The sequence below is a fragment of the Capsella rubella genome, unplaced genomic scaffold (genome assembly GCF_000375325.1).
Source record: "Capsella rubella cultivar Monte Gargano unplaced genomic scaffold, Caprub1_0 scaffold_3, whole genome shotgun sequence".
Classification (NCBI taxonomy): Eukaryota; Viridiplantae; Streptophyta; class Magnoliopsida; order Brassicales; family Brassicaceae; genus Capsella; species Capsella rubella.
Window position 1 is genome coordinate 8,828,721 of NW_006238921.1, and position 20,499 is coordinate 8,849,219.

General features: G+C 37.7%; 5 protein-coding genes across 6 annotated transcripts; 4 read left to right on the forward strand and 1 right to left on the reverse strand.

Annotated features, from left to right (window-relative positions):
- Positions 1–963: 963 nt before the first annotated feature.
- On the forward strand, positions 964–4,246 carry LOC17891324 (receptor-like kinase TMK4). Its single transcript, XM_006296865.2, has 2 exons — positions 964–3,336; positions 3,491–4,246. Exons 1-2 carry the CDS (start codon positions 1,059–1,061, stop codon positions 4,009–4,011), a joined length of 2,799 nt encoding a protein of 932 aa, XP_006296927.1. The 5' UTR covers positions 964–1,058; the 3' UTR covers positions 4,012–4,246.
- Positions 4,247–5,896: 1,650 nt separating this feature from the next.
- On the reverse strand, positions 5,897–7,689 carry LOC17890847 (uncharacterized protein At4g14100). The gene is made up of 3 exons (XM_006298536.2): positions 7,366–7,689; positions 6,272–6,428; positions 5,897–6,176 (listed from the first exon to the last, which is right to left on the reverse strand). Exons 1-3 carry the CDS (start codon positions 7,657–7,659, stop codon positions 6,064–6,066), a joined length of 564 nt encoding a protein of 187 aa, XP_006298598.2. The 5' UTR covers positions 7,660–7,689; the 3' UTR covers positions 5,897–6,063.
- Positions 7,690–8,460: 771 nt separating this feature from the next.
- Positions 8,461–10,120, forward strand: LOC17893507 (probable glucan endo-1,3-beta-glucosidase A6). Its single transcript, XM_006299695.2, has 3 exons — positions 8,461–8,538; positions 8,634–9,980; positions 10,083–10,120. The coding sequence occupies exons 1-3, from the start codon at positions 8,493–8,495 to the stop codon at positions 10,118–10,120; spliced, it is 1,431 nt and encodes a 476-aa protein (XP_006299757.1). The 5' UTR covers positions 8,461–8,492.
- A 928-nt stretch (positions 10,121–11,048) lies between these two features.
- Positions 11,049–17,293, forward strand: LOC17893017 (probable acyl-activating enzyme 16, chloroplastic). Of its 2 annotated transcripts, XM_006299541.2 has the most exons (18): positions 11,049–11,443; positions 11,785–11,976; positions 12,440–12,554; positions 13,109–13,196; positions 13,614–13,822; positions 13,898–14,013; positions 14,126–14,275; positions 14,427–14,494; positions 14,773–14,878; positions 15,006–15,164; positions 15,279–15,332; positions 15,412–15,492; positions 15,745–15,882; positions 16,166–16,325; positions 16,510–16,589; positions 16,685–16,833; positions 16,932–16,989; positions 17,087–17,293. In XM_006299541.2, the coding sequence occupies exons 1-18, from the start codon at positions 11,288–11,290 to the stop codon at positions 17,177–17,179; spliced, it is 2,172 nt and encodes a 723-aa protein (XP_006299603.1). In that variant the 5' UTR covers positions 11,049–11,287; the 3' UTR covers positions 17,180–17,293. The 2 variants fall into 2 exon arrangements, with proteins under 2 accessions (XP_006299603.1, XP_023641876.1); XM_023786108.1 differs by lacking the exon at positions 11,049–11,443 and having other exon boundaries at positions 11,881–11,976; positions 13,069–13,196.
- A 779-nt stretch (positions 17,294–18,072) lies between these two features.
- On the forward strand, positions 18,073–20,222 carry LOC17892935 (selenium-binding protein 3). The gene is made up of 7 exons (XM_006299444.2): positions 18,073–18,194; positions 18,290–18,485; positions 18,578–18,805; positions 18,924–19,155; positions 19,242–19,349; positions 19,435–19,707; positions 19,787–20,222. Exons 1-7 carry the CDS (start codon positions 18,146–18,148, stop codon positions 20,066–20,068), a joined length of 1,368 nt encoding a protein of 455 aa, XP_006299506.2. The 5' UTR covers positions 18,073–18,145; the 3' UTR covers positions 20,069–20,222.
- Positions 20,223–20,499: the final 277 nt, after the last annotated feature.

Below are 20,499 nucleotides of genomic sequence, written 5' to 3' on the forward strand. Positions count from 1 at the left end.
AGTGTCTACATTGAGCGAGTTCAACCATGGATCCTTCTGTTTCTTTCATTTCTCATAAATTGCATAAGTTTCACTCATACAATTATAAAATTAAGAGAATTGGAAAAAAATAAAAAATAATAACATTACACAAGTTATTTTGGTTTTATATTACCCAAACATTGCATGTTATCATAAATTTCTCTATAGTATAAAATAACCAATCAAGTTGCATAATAAATTAAGAATTCCCCATTTATGGAAACACAATAAATATATTTTGCTCCACGCGAGCTTTCGAATCACAGGTCTGCAAGGCTGCAGCAATCAGTGCAATGAATGTTTCGAATCAATAGGTTACGCCGGTCAAACACAATTCTATAGTATAAGCTATTAGCCATTAGCCACCACACTATACACAACCTTTGTGGTCCTCATCCACCACAAAATAGGCTTCTCAAGATGTTCGACCACATTTTAAACTAAGAATCATTTTTCTCAACACACAAATAAATAAATAAATAAATAAAACTCCATTATTACAATATTACATCCTTAAATTAAGCTTTCATTTCTTAATTACCGACCATACTACCAAACACAAATTATGATTCTCAATTAATCTCCATTATCACAACCACCTTCTCTTCAATAATCATCTCAATCAATTTCACCCTTTTTCCCATTATTACAATCCATATCTTAAACATATATATATCACAATCTCAAAAAAAAAGGAAAGAAAAAAACAGAATCTCTTTATTCATTAATTATTACATCTTTACATAAAAATTAAAAAGGAAACAAATATTTTTAAAAACGCGTATTTTCTGTTTTTTTTTTTAATATTTTATAATTTTTTAAAACGGAACGGGACGGGACGAAACGGTTAGGTTTATAATAGTAATGAGACACCTCACTCTTCGCTTGCTTCCCATTCATCATCTCTCTCTCTTCTTCCAAAAAAAATCAAAACAGAACAAAATTTACCAAACCCTACCAATCTCTCCATCTTCTTCTTCTTCTTCTTCTTCATCTCCCTCTTCATCTTCAACACGCCGCGCGTGTTCTCTTAATCAATGGAGGCTCCAACGCCTCTCCTCCTTCTCTTCCTCCTCCTCCTCACCACCACCTTCCTCTCCACATCCGTCGCTGACGATGCGGCAGCAATGCTCGCTCTAGCTAAATCTTTCAATCCTCCGCCGTCAGATTGGTCGGCAACAGCGTCGGCTAATTTCTGCAAATGGACCGGCGTGCGTTGCGCTGGAGGTCGTGTTACTTCAATCAGCCTCGCTGATAAATCTCTCTCCGGCTTCATCGCGCCTGAGATCTCGACTCTCTCTGAGCTCAAAACCGTCGCTCTTCAGCGTAATCAGCTCTCTGGTAAAATCCCTTCGTTTGCTAAACTCTCTTCTCTTCAAGAGATCTATTTAGATGAGAATTTTTTCGTCGGAGTTGAAGCCGGAGCTTTCGCCGGACTTACTAGTCTTCAGATCTTGAGTTTGAGCGATAATACAAAAATTACTCCTTGGGGTTTTCCTTCGGAGCTCGCTGATTCGTCTTCCCTCACTACGATTTACCTCGATAGCACCAACATCACCGGAGTTTTGCCGAACATTTTCGATTCCTTCGCTTCTCTTCAAAATCTCCGGTTATCTTACAACAACATCACCGGAGTGTTGCCGCCGTCGCTTGCGAAATCTTCGATTCAGAATCTGTGGATCAACAATCAACAAACTGGTATGTCAGGAACGATCGAAGTGCTTTCGAGTATGACGTCCTTGTCACAAGCTTGGCTTCAGAAGAATCAGTTCTCTGGACCGATCCCGGATCTCTCCAAGAGCGAGAATCTCTTCGATCTACAGCTCCGGGACAATGCTTTAACCGGAATTGTACCTCCGACGCTTCTTTCACTCGGAAGCTTGAAGAACATTACTTTTGATAACAATAAGTTTCAAGGTCCTTTACCTTCGTTTCCACCGGAGGTTAAAGTAACCAGTGACCACAACTATTTTTGTACTACTAAACCTGGACAGAGCTGTAGTCCTCAGGTGATGACGCTTTTAGCTGTGTCCGGCGGTTTGGGATATCCGTCAATGCTGGCCGAGTCTTGGAAAGGAGATGATGCTTGTAGTGGTTGGGCTTATGTTTCTTGTGATTCAGCTGGGAAGAATGTTGTCACGTTGAATCTTGGGAAACATGGATTCAATGGCTTTATATCTCCGGCCATTGTGAATCTCACTTCTTTGAAGAGTATTTACCTCAATGACAACAATTTAACTGGTGTTATCCCCAAGGAGTTGACATCGATGACTAGTTTGCAACTAATTGATGTCTCAAACAACAATCTCAAAGGGGAGATACCGAAGTTTCCAGGTTCGGTGAAGTTTAATTACAAGCCGGGTAATTCTTTGTTGGGCACTAATGCTGGAGACAGTTCAACACCTGGAACTGGTTCTGATGCTAGTGGTGGTCCTGGTGGGTCTTCTGGTGGTCATAGTGGTAGTAAGGCTCCAGTGATCATTGGTGTTATTGTGGCGATTTTGGTTTTTCTTGCCATCCTAGGATTTGTGGTTTACAAATTTGTTATGAAAAGGAAGTATGGTAAGTTTAATCGGACGGATCCTGAGAAGGCTGGGAAGATTTTGGTTAGTGATGCTCTATCTAATGGTGGTGGTAGTGGTGGATATGCTAATGGACATGGAGCTAATAACTTCAATGCATTGAACAGTCCTAGTAGCGGTGACAATAGTGATCGTTTCCTTCTTGAAGGCGGAAGTGTTACCATTCCAATGGAGGTTCTTCGTCAGGTTACAAATAACTTTAGTGAGGATAACATATTGGGCAGAGGTGGTTTTGGTGTTGTGTATGCCGGAGAGTTACACGATGGAACAAAGACTGCAGTCAAGAGGATGGAATGTTCAGCAATGGGTAATAAAGGAATGAGTGAGTTTCAGGCCGAGATAGCAGTACTCACTAAGGTCAGGCATAGACACTTGGTTGCTCTATTGGGTTACTGTGTGAACGGGAACGAGAGGTTGCTTGTCTACGAGTACATGCCACAGGGAAATCTTGGACAGCATTTGTTTGAGTGGCGTGAGCTTGGATACTCTCCTCTGACATGGAAACAGAGAGTCAGTATCGCACTAGACGTGGCACGAGGTGTGGAATATCTTCATAGCTTGGCGCAGCAAAGCTTCATCCACAGAGATTTAAAGCCCTCTAACATCCTTCTAGGAGATGACATGAGGGCAAAGGTTGCTGATTTCGGACTGGTTAAGAATGCACCAGATGGGAAATACTCTGTTGAAACAAGATTAGCAGGCACATTCGGTTATCTAGCACCAGAATATGCTGGTAAGTTCATTCTTCTTATCTCTACTCTTGTTAATTTCACAATGTGCCTAGTCTGTGTTATGCAATGGGTATATACATTCTGCCATTACGGTTTCATGTTATTTGTGCTTATAGTAGCTGCATTAGATACTGATGTTATACTATTTGGTTACAGCTACTGGAAGAGTAACAACGAAAGTGGATGTGTATGCATTTGGAGTGGTTCTTATGGAAATACTAACTGGAAGAAAAGCTTTAGATGATTCATTACCAGACGAGCGATCTCATCTAGTAACATGGTTCAGAAGAAACCTAATCAACAAAGATAACATCCCAAAGGCGCTCGACCAAACCTTAGAGGCCGATGAGGAAACAATGGAGAGCATATACAGAGTTGCTGAGCTTGCAGGACACTGCACAGCCCGCGAACCTCAACAAAGACCAGACATGGGACACGCGGTAAACGTGCTAGGTCCACTTGTAGAGAAATGGAAACCGTCGTGCCAAGAAGAAGAAGAGAGTTTCGGGATCGATGTGAACATGAGTTTACCTCAAGCTCTTCAGAGATGGCAAAACGAAGGAACATCATCATCTACAATGTTCCAAGGAGACTTCTCATATTCTCAGACACAGTCTAGTATCCCTCCAAAGGCCTCTGGTTTCCCTAACACATTTGATTCAGCTGATGGTCGGTGACACCAAACTTCGTGTCGATCTGTGTCAAATCGGTGTTACTAAGTTTTATTCATTTTGGCTTTTACCTTTTCTTCTTCTTAATGATATTTATATAAATATTGTAAGCACATATATATGCTGTATTCGCGTCTGACCACTTTGAGCTTTTGCATTTGTTCATTCTTTCTAAGGAAAAAAATTGTATTACGTAGCTTTGGTTTTGGAAAAAAAATGGAAGATTTGAAAACTAACGTTAGTTTGAAGTGTTGTAAGCCTGTAACTAGGAATATTTTACTTAGTTGTGATTTGTGAACAAAGTCTGTTATTTTGTTTTGGTTTTTAGTTAGTTTAAATTTATGCCGCGTGAAATGGATATGACTTCTTAGAAAATTGTAAACGTCTTAATCATATGATGAGTCTTTTACAGGCTGTGTTTAATTGTGAAGCTAAAGAAGCCAAAGACTTATTTGCCACCACCATTCATGGCTCAAATTTTGGATAATCTTTAGGGAGTTTTGTTTGTTGTGTTTTGACTGTTTGTTGTGTCACAATCTCTTATTTGGTTTCTTTAACTAATTCTTATCTACTTAATTTTGTGATAAACTACTACATTGGTTGGTTATCACAAAATGAGAAGAACATCTAATGTATTATGATGTATGACTAAAGGTTAATATTAGAAGCACTTTGGAATGTATTTGTGTAAAGAGAGTAAGAAATGGGTCGGATCTTTTTGGGAAAAAAGAAACATGTTAATCATTCTATTTTAACGTTGGAATAAATTTGCATGGTAAGAAAGTGATAAAGAAATAAAGTGATGGGGGAAAAAGAGAGCACACAACACACATATATCGGGCTGGCGAGAAATTGATTTGGAGACAGCAACTTTAGGTGTTGAAGCATATGGGAGAATGGGTGATGCATAAAAAAGAATGTCAAAAGTATATAAAGATCCAACTTTAAAAGTGAATAAAGAAGAGAGAGTAGCATGTTACTATATTCCCCATTCATATTCTTTAGTTTTTCTTTAATAAAAAAAAGGGAATTAAAGATGGATTTATGTATATGTTTCTTTTTGTAATACATAAAAGATGAGATTTAAGGTTTATGTGTTAAGGTTTTCTTCATTTTTTTTCTTGATAAAAACATTATATATTTTTACTTCATGTATTTGGAAAAAGATAAGTTACTATATTACAAAAGTAATTGGAAAACAGCTTAAAAGATTTGAGAATGTTTAATTCCAAATGTCTTATTAATCATTACTCATAAGCTTTGTTTTTTTTTTTTTTTTAATATAAGAAATGGACATATGAATCATTAATTAGAAGACAAAAAGGTTCAAAAGACAAAGGCTAATAACCTTTTTGTGTTCTGTCTAAATTATAATATTCTTTAGGAACATATTCACATGTGCATTGGTGATTTGGTGTCTTGACTTTATCCTCTCCATAATGATTCCACAACGCTAATCTATTGGTTAACTTATTTATTTAAATCGCATTTAGTATTAAGCTAATGTGATACTAGTGTTAATGGATTTTGGAAACGCGTTATAAAAAAGATCAAACTATACCCTTTCTGACACCCCCACACGTAAGATGTCTTGTGCTTAAAGAGTCTAAAATACTCTGATTTTATCATCTATGCTAAGACTAATGTCATGACATCACATAGATTCTCTTTTGAATGTGGTCTGACCTACTTTTTAACTTATTATGATTACTTAGCTCTCTTGCTAATCTCTACCTCTAATTTGTCTTATATTATATCTAACCACAAGTTACACTTTCAAGATTTTGGCCAACTGTACAAGACTACAAGTAAGATACGTTTGGGGACCAAATAAGAAGGTGCGTTAGTAGACCTTAGCTAGATAAGAAGGTAATTACAAAAAAAAAATGTATAGTGAAAGCCCAACAAAGGCCTATGGATTAAGACATCTACTTTTTTTTTTTATGTTCCACTAGATTACATAAAACCCAAGTTTTTGATTAGAAAAAACGAAAATGACTTCCTCATTGAACGGTTCAAAACTCTCTTAACATCATAATGAAACACACACAATCTTTATCACTCACTTTGCTTCATCTTCTTCTCATTGTGGAAACAATAGACAGGAGCTTGCCATTTCTCGTCTTCTAGGACAGCTCCAACCTCAAATGTCATCACATGAGCTTCCCTCCCTGCAATTTATATATCTTTCAGTATTTGGTTATCATCTTAAGCAAGAGACATAACAAAAATGACTCATAAGTCAATAGTATCCATCACTTTTTACCTGTATGAAATATCCATTGTACAGGTCTCTTGGTGACAACATCCTCATAATACTGTAAGAACTCAACTTTCTCCCATACATTGCATAAAAACCCATTTACTTGTTGTTGACCCAAATAGTTTGCTCCATCTAGCCAATTTGGCCTCAAGATTCCAACCTTGAATCGAGTTAGACAATCACATTTCCAATTCTAGTCTCAGCAACTTACTAGGATACAGTTATGTTTCTGAAAAGTGAAACCAATCAAGATCTACAAAATCAACTCTAACATAACGATTCCATAAACTTAAGTGTATCATCTAAAAACAGTGCTCTGAAACCTTATGTTTCTATCATAAACAAAACTTTCCCATCCAAAGTCTTAAGATCTTTAAAGAATGTAATCCAAAATATTCTCCAGTCCTCCTCACTATTCTGAATTAGGTTCCCATTGTGGCTCATTGCAGCTTATCATTATGACCATCACTAGAGTGAGTTGTTAATCTCAGAAGAAGATATGATTCATCTATCAAAGAAAAAACCAAAGCATTACTGTGGGCTCACATTGACACGAAAACACCCATTTGCTTATAACAAACACAGAGATCTTAGAAGGAAGAGTAGGCCATACTCTCCAAATGTAGAAGAGAGATAATAGCTAACTTCAAAAGGTCTTAATTGAATGAAATATCACCAAAGTAACTTAGGACAGACTCTCCAAGTTTCTTTTCAGTGCGTTTCAGTTTCTAAACAAAGCCAAAAACACTACACAATTCAAAAGATTCAGAAAGTTCTCTTCGTCTTGCTTCAAAATGTTATATAGTTTGGTAGTTCTTTAGCCAAAACACTACATATTCTCCTCAAAATCAACATACGCAGCAAGAAGCATACATATGTGTCACTATGCATTACGAAATGCACACTAAGAGAGTGGTCATTATGCAATGTACATCTCTAAAAGCCTATCACAATCTAAATTCAAAAGGTCTTATAATTCTTCTTATTTCTTTAAATTTGATCAATCTCTTACTCAATTATACTATAAATTCTCCAAAAAACCAGACATAAAGAGCAAGAAAGTTTCTTGAAGAAACAGAGGAAGTGATAATACTAACCTCGAAATGAACGGTGCGGCAGGTTCTGGATTCGTCGAGGGAGTAATAAAAAGAAGTGCCATTGTTCCATTCGAGGTCATAGGTGAGCTTACCAAGCTGCTTCTGAATGATGTTAAAGTTACGTCCATTGACCCAGTCGTACCAAAGATCCAGAACTTCCAAGGATCCGGATTTATTCATCACCAACAATGCGTGAAACTGCTCCGGCCATGGCGTAGGAACCGGCTCATCAGCGGCGGCTGAGTGAACGACGAAGAGAACGAATAGGGAGTAGTAGATTGGTCTGAAGGACATGTCGTTTGGGCTAAGCCACGTATGTACTCTGGTTTCAGACAGATGATAACACTTAAACAACAGTCACAGTAACGTATTATTTAGATATCTTTCCACCGTGGAATATCTTATTAAATATTAGGTGAAATACATTTATGAAAATAGAAACTAAATTGAAATAAAAATGATATACTTGAACTCAAATAGTTGTGTTGGACAAATTTATTTGTGTATTAGATCGTTTTTATATATCATTCATAAATTATAGTTTGTAGTAATGCGGTTCAAAAAAATAAAATATTTTTTTTTTTTTTAAAAACTACCGTTTTTTATATAAAGTTAAATTGTTGACGTATTAATCCGTTTATTTGTAAATCCATTAAAAGCTTTGGTTTGCAATAAAATTGCTAACAAATTAGTCCCGCTTTAACCACAACATCCATTCATAGCTTTAAAGAACATATCAATAATTTCATTTTTGATGTAAATAACATTTTTTGTTGATGAAATATAAATTTAACATTCAACTAAGACATTTTTAAAAATAATTAACAGTATGTCTACAAAGTTTGTGTGAACAATTTGGCAAAGCATTCTTGGTAACCTTTGAACCAGCAAACTAACCAATCTTCTTTAAACTTTATATACTCACTTAAGACACAAATTAAAAAAGAAAAGAAACACCAAAAGAACTGTGAGAATTCAAGATTAAGCAAAAAGCTTTTCTTGCATGAATGATTAGATATCATATCTAATCTTTCAAAACACAATCCCTTAAATACTCTTCAACAATGTCTCTTCTCCTTCATCCCAAATCACACTCACCACTCTCCTCTCATACAAAACATAAAACAATGTCTCATCTTGCTCTCTTCCTCTTCACTCTCCTTGTCCTTTCAAGTAAGTCTCCTCCTTACATACATATACATTAGGATTACTTAAAACACAATCTTTCCTTTTTTAACTCTCTTTATGTTTTTTTTTTTTATATACAGGTTCATGTTGCTATGCGATTGGTTCCCAAAACAACAGAACAGTGTTAGCACTTGCAAGCAGGATTGGGATCAACTATGGTAAACTAGGCAACAATCTTCCTTCTCCTTACCAATCAATTAACCTCATCAAAACCATTAAAGCTGGCCACGTCAAGCTCTATGACGCTGATCCAGAAACCCTAAAACTCCTCTCAAAAACCAATCTTTACGTCACCATCATGGTCCCTAACGACCAGATCATCTCAGTTGGCTCTGATCAAGCCGCTGCTGACAAATGGGTTGCCACCAATGTCCTTCCTTTCTACCCGCAAACCCGAATCCGATTCGTCCTCGTTGGAAACGAAGTCCTCAGCTACAGTTCTGACCAAGACAAGCAGATATGGGCCAATCTTGTCCCTGCCATGCGTAAAGTTGTGAATTCTCTTAGGGCTCGTGGGATTCACAACATCAAAGTCGGGACTCCTCTTGCCATGGACGCTCTTAGATCGAGCTTTCCTCCGTCGAGTGGTGCATTCCGGGAAGATCTCGCTGTTCCGGTGATGTTACCATTGTTGAAGTTTCTCAATGGAACAAACTCTTTCTTCTTTCTTGATGTTTACCCTTACTTCCCTTGGTCTACTGATCCGGTTAATAACCATTTGGATTACGCTCTTTTCGAGTCGAATTCGACTTATACCGATCCTCAAACCGGGTTGGTTTACACCAATCTTCTAGACCAGATGCTCGATTCGGTTATCTTTGCAATGACCAAGCTCGGTTATCCGGACGTCCGTCTCGCAATCTCTGAAACCGGGTGGCCTAATTCAGGTGATATCCACGAAACCGGTGCTAATGTTCTCAATGCCGCGACGTATAACCGGAATTTGATCAAGAAGATGACTGCTAACCCACCACTCGGTACACCAGCGAGGCGCGGTGCACCTATACCGACGTTTTTGTTCTCCTTGTTCAATGAAAACCAGAAACCCGGTTCGGGAACAGAGAGGCATTGGGGGATTTTGAATCCTGACGGTACACCGATCTACGAAATCGATTTCACCGGTACAAGACCGGTTTCAAGCTTCGGTGAGTTGCCTAAACCGGATAACAATGTGCCGTTCAAGGGAAACGTGTGGTGTGTGGCGATAGATGGGGCAAGCGAGGCAGAGTTAGGGCAGGCACTCAACTTTGCTTGTGGGAGAAGCAATGAAACTTGCGCAGCTTTGGCGCCGGGAAAAGAGTGTTACGCGCCAGTCTCTGTTTCTTGGCATGCAAGCTATGCATTTAGCTCATACTGGGCTCAGTTCCGGAACCAAAGCTCTCAATGTTACTTTAATGGCTTGGCTCGTGAGACTACGACTAACCCTGGTGAGTTTCTCTAAACTTGTCTCACAAGCAAAACTTTGAGTATACGTAAATGAGACTACATATACCAAGTTACCAAACACATACTACTTTTTTTGATTATAGGAAATGAGCGTTGCAAGTTCCCTAGCGTTACTCTGTGAGGCAGTCTCGTGTGACTCATGGTGCGGTGTGGAGAAGAAAGGATCAAAAGCTGGATCATTTCGTATTAAGTCAAATCTAATTCTTGATCATTGTTGTTAATTTCCTTTTTATTCTAAGCTTCTACGATCCTTGTTTTCTATTGTTGAGAAAGATCCAGTAATCTATTTAAAACAAATGTGTTACTATTTACTAATATTTCAATGCGAAGATTGCAATCCCACTGATCTTGACTTATTTATCTAGTTGACTAAGTAGTGTAATACTCTTTTGAAGAACATTATGAGAATTTTATAAGTAATTCAAGAACATGATTTTGCTCTCATTATTACCATACGATCATATGACATATTGTGATTAAACTAAAGCATAATATTCAATAGTTTTCTTGCTTCTTCTTGTTTACCAAAGTTAAAGGAAGGAAAAAGAAGACTCGTATCTCTTGAAATCCGTGCATGAGCACAGAAGCGATCGCATTATGTATGTAAAACAATATAACCACTAAAATGTAGTCATGACTCATGAGTCATCCCACTAGTAGACAACAAAATTCTTATTTTTGTCTTGTTTGAGTTTTATACTATCTTAATCTATATTTTTATGCTATTTATATAATTATGTTACAATGACAACAACAACAAATATAACTATTTATTTAGAATTTTGTAATATTTTCTTAGAAAAAAACATATATTCTTGAATTAGAATACATAATTCAATAGAATCAATACAACCTTACAATTTTTCAAAGTAAATATAAAAAAAATTATTAAATTTGGGACATCATAAAAGATGATTATTGGTAAGATTGATTTATAAGTTAAAAGAGAGACAGATAAAAATTAAATTCAAAATTTGTAAATAAAGTATAGTAATAAAACATCCTATATTAGTGTAAGTGAAGTATCATCAACTCTGTTTTTGTTTTTATTATTATCTCTGAGTGTCTCTGAAGTTGCCATGCTTCTGTAGCGGTGCCAACCAACTTGGAACTGATCTTTCTTTCTTTCTTTTTATTTTTTTCATAATCGTAATCACGATATCGTCATGCTCTCTCGTCTCTTTCTTCTACCTTTCTTGTTTCTTCCTCTCTTTCTATTTCTCCTCTCATCTCTCTGTGCAAGCAACAAGCTCACAATAGCCCTTTCTGCACCCTCTCTTCTTCAACCATGGCGTCGTCCACGTCTCTTGGACCTTCGATTCTCGTTTCCCACTGCTCCTCTGCTCCTGAATTTCAAGTTTCTGGGATGAGATTGGTGTTTGGTTACAAGGGTTTTGGTCGTCGAACTTCACGACGGGGGTTTCGAGTTCGCTGCGAGTCCACGGCGAGCTCTTTAATCACTCACTTTGAACTTTTTCTTTTATGGGTTCGATTTTTTTGATGAGAAGTAGATTAAAAATTCTTCCTTTTTGGTTTGTGGACTTTAAAAATTGCTCCTTTACTTTGATTTTAGAAGTAAGTAATCTGAGGAAATGATTTGACTTTGGGGTTGGTTCACGTTTAACTGTTGCACTAAACCTGACAACTAATGAAAGCTGAAATGATTTGACTTTGGGGATGGTCTTGTTAGTTTAGGATACTTGTCTAAGTTTAAGTCTTATGAAAGCTGGAGTTTGATTTTGAATGATCTGTAACATCAATTTTGTAATTTTCTTTCTGCTATAGATTCAAGAGAAGGAGTTAAGGCGGTGTTCGCCTTTCTTGGAACGCTCATCATTGCCAAAGGAGGTTGCTTTACGCTCTAATGAATGGAAGGCTGTTCCTGATATTTGGAGATCATCTGTGGAAAAGTATGGTGACAGAGTTGCGGTGGTGGACCCTTATCATGACCCGCCAACTACATTCACGTACAGACAGGTAACACTGCGTTGCATCTCATGCTAGAGTCACTTTGGGATCTCCATACTTTTGGAACAACAGAGGAATTTTAAGCAAGAGTCAGAACTTAGGGAAACAACTGGAATACAAGAGTTAAGATTAATTGGCCTTAAGCTTTATGTCTTTATCTATTAGCTCTGTAATGTATAGACATTCTGAAGCTGCAGGTCTTATCTGCTTGTTAAATAAGTGAAGGTTCTGAAGATGAACCATATGTAGATGTTTGGAAGCATACTTTCTAATGATTATTGTCAGGCACTCCCTTGGTGGTTGTTAGTTTTAGTATATGTTAGGAACCAACGTTGTTTCAATTATTGTGCACCTCCTTTTCGGAAACTGTATGTCTGCCTGACAAGTAGGTGGGAATAACTTTTGAAGTTTTAGTGTTGTTAAATTTGGATTAGCAGTTTGATGCTTTCATTTCAATCATCTTCAACTGCAGTTGGAACAAGAAATTTTGGACTTTGTTGAGGGTTTGCGAGTGGTTGGAGTGAAAGCAGATGAGAAGATTGCACTTTTCGCCGATAACTCTTGTCGGTGGCTTATTGCTGATCAAGGTATTTGGTTGATTATGTAGAAAACTTTGAATTCTTAGCTATAGGAAAATCATAATTATTACATAATTTTCGTAAAGCTTGAGCCTTACCCTGTATTGGATGATTTCATTAAACTTGGAAAACTGAGCTTGTGAGTGCTCTTACACATTATTTATCAGTCATTATCATTCCAGAGACAACCAGTGATCTGTTGAGATATGTTTTGGGCTGTTTCTGCTTCAACTATTCAAACACCTAAATAACATCTCTCCATTATTTACATGTCTTTGAAAGGGAAAATGTTCCAACCTTAAGGCTTCTAAAGCTCTTACTTTAGTTCGAGCCTTTCACTGGCTAAATTTCATGCCTAAAGAAGTGAAAGTCTAGTTAGAATTTTTCATTTGAGGAAAGCTATATTGCATTCCCAGTTCGCAATAACCTTAAGATGCTCACAGGTTAAGTTGTTTTAACTCTGCTTTACTGGAATAATTCTAATTATGTTGTTTGGTTCTTCGATTTTTCTTTTCCTCCGCAGGTATTGGTATGTTTACGCACATTTTACTACTTTATGCCAGGTATAATGGCTACAGGAGCAGTCAATGTTGTTAGAGGTTCCAGATCCTCTGTTGAAGAGTTATTGCAGATATACTGTCATTCGGAAAGGTATGCCTAGAACTTTTGTTCTTTTGTTGTTTCAAGTGAATGTCTTACTCGAGAGAGAAGTTAGCAAATTACTTAAGTCATACTTACCAACCACATTTACTTACCAATTGTCATCAAAATTTCTTGTTTTCATGCCAATTTTAGAACTTCTATCACGTCAGATATCATCTTGCTGTTTTGCTGAGTCTTGAATAGGTGTAATTTTAGTCAACATCATGATTTCGCATTTGTCGTATCATTCTTTATGATGACGCTTTCCTAGAGAGGGGTAGTTAATCAAGGAGATTCGTAGATGACAGAGACATAAGTCTTTGGTCTTTCAATATGATGTGTACTGCCTGATTTCGTGCAGCTAATGTCTCCTGTTCCTTGTTTTCAAATTTATTTAAAGTACGGAGTTGTGTCTCTGCCTTGCAGTGTAGCTCTTGTTGTGGATAACCCTGAGTTTTACAACCGCATTGCTGAGTCATTTTCTTACAAGGCACCTCCAAGATTTGTGATTCTTCTATGGGGTGAAAAATCGTCATTGGTTACAGTGGGTAGGCAGACACCAGTCTATAGTTACAACGAAATTAAAAGATTTGGACAAGAGAGACGCGCAAAATTTGCAAGATCTAATGATGCTGGTAAGTGCAACATCTTGTATTTCTTACATAGCACTTTTAGTGTTTTTGGCAGTGCTAAAAAATGAATGACTGCAGGAAAGTATGAATATGAGTACATCAATCCAGATGACACAGCCACAATTATGTATACCAGCGGAACCACGGGAAATCCAAAAGGTGTTATGCTCACACATCAGAATTTGTTACACCAGGTTCAAGCCAATACTTCTAGTCAATTTATGTTTACCTTTATAAAATACTGAGTTTGCTATTACGTTCTGAAACTATTTTTTTGTTCTTTTGGCATCTTGACTTACTCTACAGGTAAAAAACTTATCCGACTTTGTGCCTTCTCAAGCTGGGGAAAGATTTCTAAGTATGCTGCCATCATGGCATGCCTATGAACGGGCTTGTGAATACTTCATATTTACATGTGGAGTAGAGCAAAAGTATACTTCTATAAGATTCTTAAAGGTAAGTCTTTTTGTGTTATTGTTACAGAGTGACAAATTAAAAAAACATCTTATCCTTGGAAGTGAGAGACGATGAAACTTCGCACTGGGTCAAGCATTTCATTTATACTTTTCCCTTTGACTTTGAAGCTTATTTTTTGTTTTTGGTACAGGATGATCTCAAGCAATATCAACCACACTATCTCATTTCAGTTCCTTTAGTGTATGAGACGCTCTACAGGTATGCTACTTCACAAGTTTTTTTTGTTTGCACAAGATTCAAATACTTTCAGATAGGTTCTATTGATACTGAAGTTTACTGATAAGAGCTTATAAGTGTTCATATTCATATGTTGTATATATTTCAAAGCCATCTCTTGCAACTGAAAGCTAAGTCTAAGATTTCCTTTATGGCTGTATCTACTCTGTCTCTTCCATCATTTTAATCACCAAATTTTTATCAGCATCCTCAACCATGTTAATTGATAGACATTTTTCTCTCGTTTGTGAGAATTACAGCGGGATTCAAAAGCAAATTTCTACAAGCTCCCCGGTTCGTAAATTTTTGGCCCTTACACTGATCAAAGTCAGCCTTGCATACACGGAGATGAGAAGGATTCATGAGGTTTGCGAACCAGATGTGTCTTCTTTAGTATTCCATACTGCCTAATAGTTCTGGTTAATAGAGTTTTTCTGGTTGTTCCTATTCGTGATGCATGGAGTTGTGATAATTTCTTTGCTCTTGTATGCAGGGTCTTTGTTTGACAAAAAATCAAAAGCCTCCAATGTATATTGTTTCGTTGGTGGATTGGTTGTGGGCGAGAGTAGTTGCATTTTTCCTATGGCCATTGCATATGTTGGCTGAAAATCTTGTGCACAGAAAAATTCGTTCGTCTGTTGGAATAACAAAGGTAGTACTACAACATTCTACTTCGTTTTCTCTTAAAAGTTTTATATTTCTAGGCGACCTTATAGGAAAGATTGTAAAACTGACTTGCATGCTATCTAATCTGTGTTTCCTCCAGGCTGGTGTTAGTGGAGGTGGTAGTTTACCTATGCATGTTGACAAGTTTTTCGAGGTTAGACTGCCAATATTGCTTCTTGAAATTAATGTTAACTTACTTTGTCCATATGTAAACAGATTAGTTCTTTGTGCAGGCCATCGGTGTGAATGTACAAAATGGGTATGGTTTGACAGAAACCTCACCAGTTATCTCTGCGCGGAAGCTTAGCTGTAATGTAAGTTCAGAACTCTCGCCAAAATGACCTTTTCCTTTGTGTTTATGGAAAAATAAGCTCTCATCTTGCAGCAAATGTTTGGGTCACAATTAGTCCCAAAGAGCTATAAAAGTATCCATGTAGCAGTTCTCCAATCTTTATTACTCTCTATGACTCTATGTTATGTTACACAGTGACGTATTCCTCACTTTTTGTTAAGATAACTTTTTGGAGTGTGTCAATAACCAGTTAATATTGTACTTTTCTATGAAGGTTCTCGGCTCAGTTGGGCATCCTATTAAAGATACAGAATTCAAAATTGTAGATCCTGAGACTGGTTCCGTTCTTCCACCTGGTTCAAAGGGCATTGTCAAAGTCCGAGGCCCTCCGGTGATGAAAGGTTACTATAAGGTGATACACACTTTCTGCACTTTGTTTACGGCAAATTCTTGAACGAATTACACAACAGTTACAGAATTTTAATCAGAAAGAAACGGAGACCTCTTAGCTTGTTTATGTATAACTCTTTGCATCTTGAACTCATCATTCCTCATCTAAAGCATCTCACTGGAATCTAGATTTCTTGCCATCCATTTCTTTTTTGCTAAATTTGTGAACTCCTCAAACATTCTCTGTGTTTTGGATGAAGGCTTTGGGTTTGGTGGTTAACTCATCTTTCTGTTGATTATCTCAGAATCCACTGGCCACCAAGCAAGTTATAGATGACGATGGATGGTTCAATACTGGAGATATGGGTTGGATTGCTCCTAAGCACTCAGCAGGACGGAGTCGTAGCTGTGGAGGTGTCCTCGTTCTTGAAGGCCGTGCCAAGGACACAATTGTACTTTCCACAGGTATATCACACTTTTACACTTTGTTGTTGTCAGACACCTCATAAACTGGTTCCTCGGAAACCTGAGCTTAAAACACTGGAAGTCTTAACAACAAAATAAACCTCTCGGTTCAAAGATGTGAATTGAAACCACCTTGCTGCAAAAATATTGTTAAAAATGTATGATAGCAGCTTGATCGTTGTAGGTGAAAATGTGGAACCATTGGAGATTGAAGAAGCAGCCATGAGAAGCAATTTGATTCAACAGATAGTGGTTATTGGACAGGTACCTGTTGGAGACTTTGATATAGGAACAATGGTATGGGATGTTTCACTGATTTAATCTTCGAATTTGATGCATGCTTGATCTTTCGTTCTCAGGATCAGCGCCGCCTTGGAGCTATTATTATCCCAAACAAAGAAGCAGCAGAAGAAGCAGCAAAGCAGAAAATTTCACCTGTAGATCCTGAAGTCAACGAGCTTAGCAAGGAGACGATAACGAGCATGGTCTACGAAGAACTGAGGAAATGGTAAAGATTCAAACCAAGTATTACTCTTTGAGCGTCTAAATCCCTCTCTGAAATGTAGGAGTAAGTTAAGTGTAAACTTATATAAAACCATGATGCAGGACGTCACAATGCTCGTTCCAAGTTGGACCGGTTCTGATCGTTGATGAGCCCTTCACGGTATGTTCTTTTGTTCTGCTTCTCATTCATAATCCCTTTACTTGCGACTCAAAGTATCCAGTCCTCATGTGAACGTTCTGTGAATATCTCCTTACAGATCGACAACGGTTTAATGACACCAACAATGAAAATAAGACGGGACAAGGTGGTTGATCAGTACAAGAGCGAAATAGAAAGACTTTACAAGTAGACTTTAGACATTTTTAGCATCCTCTTTATTTTGCATTTACCTTTTTATTAAGGATTAGCAAATGTGGACCAGGTTCTTACCCCATTGTTAATAAAAGCTGCAAATATCGGTTTACGCCAATAACAAAAGCACACCATTTCATGGAAAAATAAGAGTCTTTTAAAGCTTATGCTTATTGGATCCTCTTGGCTAAGTGACCCTGATAACTAATCTCACTACGACTCTACGGACTAATGGAACTGAAATTTTGAGAAGAACAACTAAACCGGTAAAAGCAAAAGTACGTTGAAGGCTTTGAGGTAAAATGTAGTTACGCAAATAAACAAAAATATCTGACTAATACAGTCGAGAGATATACTTCACGTTCACGGGCTAGGATAACACTAGGAAGTGAACAAACATAACCGGAAACGTAGCCATGAGAGATGAACCACGTGGCACCATTATAGTATCTCCACCGCCAAAGCCGAGAAACAAAGCTTTGAGATATCTTAACATTATTATGTGTTATAGAGAAATGATAGTGTAGTTGTTGATTCAATAATGTAACATTCTTAAATATCTTTAAGATTATGTGTTTGTTTTATTAGATTAGGTTTCAAACTAGAATATGCCACCCTTTCTACATAAACATATATTATCTTTTCAAGCCAAAAGCAGCAAATTAGTTCATGTTTAAGAAGAAATGATTGGGTTATATTTCTTGCTAAGATCCGACAGAAAAATATTCCTAGCTAAGATTTTTTTAAGGATATAAACTTAATATAAAGTATAAACTAAAGACCATATGTTTGCGTTAATTTACTCCAACTTGGAAAATATATGTAAATATAAATACAATCCAATATGCAACAGCTTGATAGTGGAAAACATAGAAACATGGATATGGGAACGGAAGTAGCGTTGAAAAGCCAAGGGGAAGGTTGCTGCAAGAGCGGACCGGGTCATGCCTCGCCTCTTCTCGCCATGTCTGGTCCACGAGAGGAACTCATTTATGTTGCTGCCATATACACCGGTAAAACTCTTTATACATATATCTTGAGTGTGAAGATCAAGTACTGTCATTAAGATTTGGCGTTGAACTTCACTGTGCCGGCTCCATATATACAGGAACTGGACAAGCGAAGCCAGATTACTTAGCTACGGTCGATGTGGAACCAAGTTCATCGACATACGCTTGTGTCATCCACAGATTACCTATGCCTTTTCTTGGAGATGAACTTCATCATTCAGGCTGGAACTCTTGTAGCTCTTGCTATGGTGATCCTTCTTGCGAAAGACGTTATCTCATCTTGCCTTCTCTTCTGTAAGATACTGAACAACATCTCTCCTCAGTTTCTGGTTCATCTGAAAAGTTCTCATGTATTGTATTCTCGTGTCTCACACATGTTGGAAAAGGTCTGGTCGTATCTACGTTATAGATACGAAAACAAACCCTAGGGAACCATTTCTTTATAAATTTTTGGAGCCAGCGGAGGTTTTGGAGAAGACGGGGTTGGCTTATCCGCATCAACCTCATTGCTTAACTTCCGGAGACGTTCTTGTGTCTTGTCTTGGGGACGAAGATGGAAACGCAGAAGGCAGTGGGTTTCTCTTACTCGATTCCGAGTTTAATATAAAAGGAAGGTAACTTCGAGGAGAACAGATTTGTACTAATGTTTCTTAGGCGAGAAGAAAGAAGAACAAAACCTATTATCTCGCTTAGGGTTCTTTGAGTAACAGCTATTTAAATTTCTTTTAATAGGTGGGAGAAGGATGGAAACAGCCCTTTGTATGGGTATGATTTCTGGTACCAACCTCGGCACAAGACGATGATTAGTACCTCTTGGGGAGCACCAGCCGCGTTTACCAAAGGTTTTGACCTCAAGGACGTCTCTGATGGCTTGTATGGAAAGCATCTACATGTTTATAGTTGGCCTGAAGGAGAGTTGAAACAGATACTTGACCTTGGAGATACAGGACTTTTACCCTTAGAGGTAAACTCTAATCTTGCAAACCTCGGCCTATATAACTTTCTTCTTCCACAAGAAACTGCATCATCCTCCTCTGTTTTGGTTTGCAGGTAAGATTCTTGCACAACCCGGATAAAGCTACGGGATTTGCAGGGTGTGCGTTATCTAGTACTATTGTAAGATTTTTCAAGAACGAAGATGAAACATGGAGCCACGAGGTATATAATGAATCTTCTCTACTTATTATTCTTCATTTCTTTTGGTTCTGATCCCAACAACAAACAACCTCTCCAATATTATAAGGTGGCTATATCAGTGGAACCTCTGAAAGTTGAGAACTGGATTCTCCCAGAAATGCCAGGGCTTATCACTGACTTCTTAATCTCACTTGACGACCGGTTCCTCTATTTTTCCAACTGGCTTCATGGAGATATTCGCCAGTACAACATCGAGGACCCGAAAACCCCTGTTTTAACCGGTCAACTACATGTAGGTGGGCTAGTACAAAAGGGAAGCCCTGTCTTTGCCTTGGGAGAAGATGGGAACATGTTTCAGTTCGATGTCCCTAAGATCAAGGTCCGTTGAAGAAAGTACAGATAATGTTACTTGTTATACACGCTATTGTAATGATCGGTGTTTTGTTTATTGTGTGAAGGGTCAGCGTCTAAGAGGAGGTCCTCAAATGTTTCAGTTGAGCCTAGATGGGAAGCGATTATACGTAACAAACTCGCTGTTTAGCGTTTGGGACAGACAGTTTTACCCAGAACTTGTGGAGGAAGGCTCACACATGTTACAAATTGATGTTGATACAGACAAAGGTGGTCTCTCCATAAACCCTAACTTCTTCGTCGACTTTGGGTCCGAACCAGATGGTCCTGCGCTGGCTCACGAGATGAGATATCCTGGTGGTGACTGCACCTCCGATATATGGGTTTAGTTGGGTTGTTTCACTGGAACAGAACACCTTTTTTATAATGGGTTATGTGTGATCACTAAATTAATAAATGTTGATACATGAGATGATTTAAAATACACTTAGAGCAACATTATTGGGAGGATTTAAAGATGATTTAAAGGTAAGATTCACCAAAGAGAGTATGTTATATATAACTTTTGTTTTGAACAATGATGTGAATTTATTGATGCTTTGGTGTGAAGCGAAATAAGAGCGTGTGGGTCAAAATAGAGGAAACAGCTCAGCTGATGTAGTAGTTGGGGTTGTTTGTTGGAACTTGTTTGGTGGCATTTACACTAACTCCTTAATGATGCTTTTTTACCGCCTAACCCCACACATTTAATCATAATGACCGCCGGAATTATTTACTTTTTCCATACAACTTAAAAGTATTTTAATTAAATCACCACAAA

Coding starts and splice junctions, on each gene's coding strand:
- LOC17891324 (XM_006296865.2), top strand. CDS start 1,059: ATGGAGGCTCCAACGCCTCTCCTCCTTCTCTTCCTCCTCCTCCTCACC. Junction 3,337..3,490: donor TCTAGCACCAGAATATGCTG/GTAAGTTCATTC, acceptor ATTTGGTTACAG/CTACTGGAAGAGTAACAACG.
- LOC17890847 (XM_006298536.2), bottom strand. CDS start 7,659: ATGTCCTTCAGACCAATCTACTACTCCCTATTCGTTCTCTTCGTCGTT. Junction 6,429..7,365: donor GCCGCACCGTTCATTTCGAG/GTTAGTATTATC, acceptor ACTCGATTCAAG/GTTGGAATCTTGAGGCCAAA. Junction 6,177..6,271: donor ACAATGGATATTTCATACAG/GTAAAAAGTGAT, acceptor TATAAATTGCAG/GGAGGGAAGCTCATGTGATG.
- LOC17893507 (XM_006299695.2), top strand. CDS start 8,493: ATGTCTCATCTTGCTCTCTTCCTCTTCACTCTCCTTGTCCTTTCAA. Junction 8,539..8,633: donor CACTCTCCTTGTCCTTTCAA/GTAAGTCTCCTC, acceptor TTTTATATACAG/GTTCATGTTGCTATGCGATT. Junction 9,981..10,082: donor TGAGACTACGACTAACCCTG/GTGAGTTTCTCT, acceptor TTTTGATTATAG/GAAATGAGCGTTGCAAGTTC.
- LOC17893017 (XM_006299541.2), top strand. CDS start 11,288: ATGGCGTCGTCCACGTCTCTTGGACCTTCGATTCTCGTTTCCCACTGC. Junction 13,823..13,897: donor TGCAAGATCTAATGATGCTG/GTAAGTGCAACA, acceptor GAATGACTGCAG/GAAAGTATGAATATGAGTAC. Junction 15,883..16,165: donor TGATGAAAGGTTACTATAAG/GTGATACACACT, acceptor TGATTATCTCAG/AATCCACTGGCCACCAAGCA.
- LOC17892935 (XM_006299444.2), top strand. CDS start 18,146: ATGTCTGGTCCACGAGAGGAACTCATTTATGTTGCTGCCATATACACC. Junction 18,806..18,923: donor GAGTTTAATATAAAAGGAAG/GTAACTTCGAGG, acceptor TTCTTTTAATAG/GTGGGAGAAGGATGGAAACA. Junction 19,156..19,241: donor CAGGACTTTTACCCTTAGAG/GTAAACTCTAAT, acceptor TTTGGTTTGCAG/GTAAGATTCTTGCACAACCC.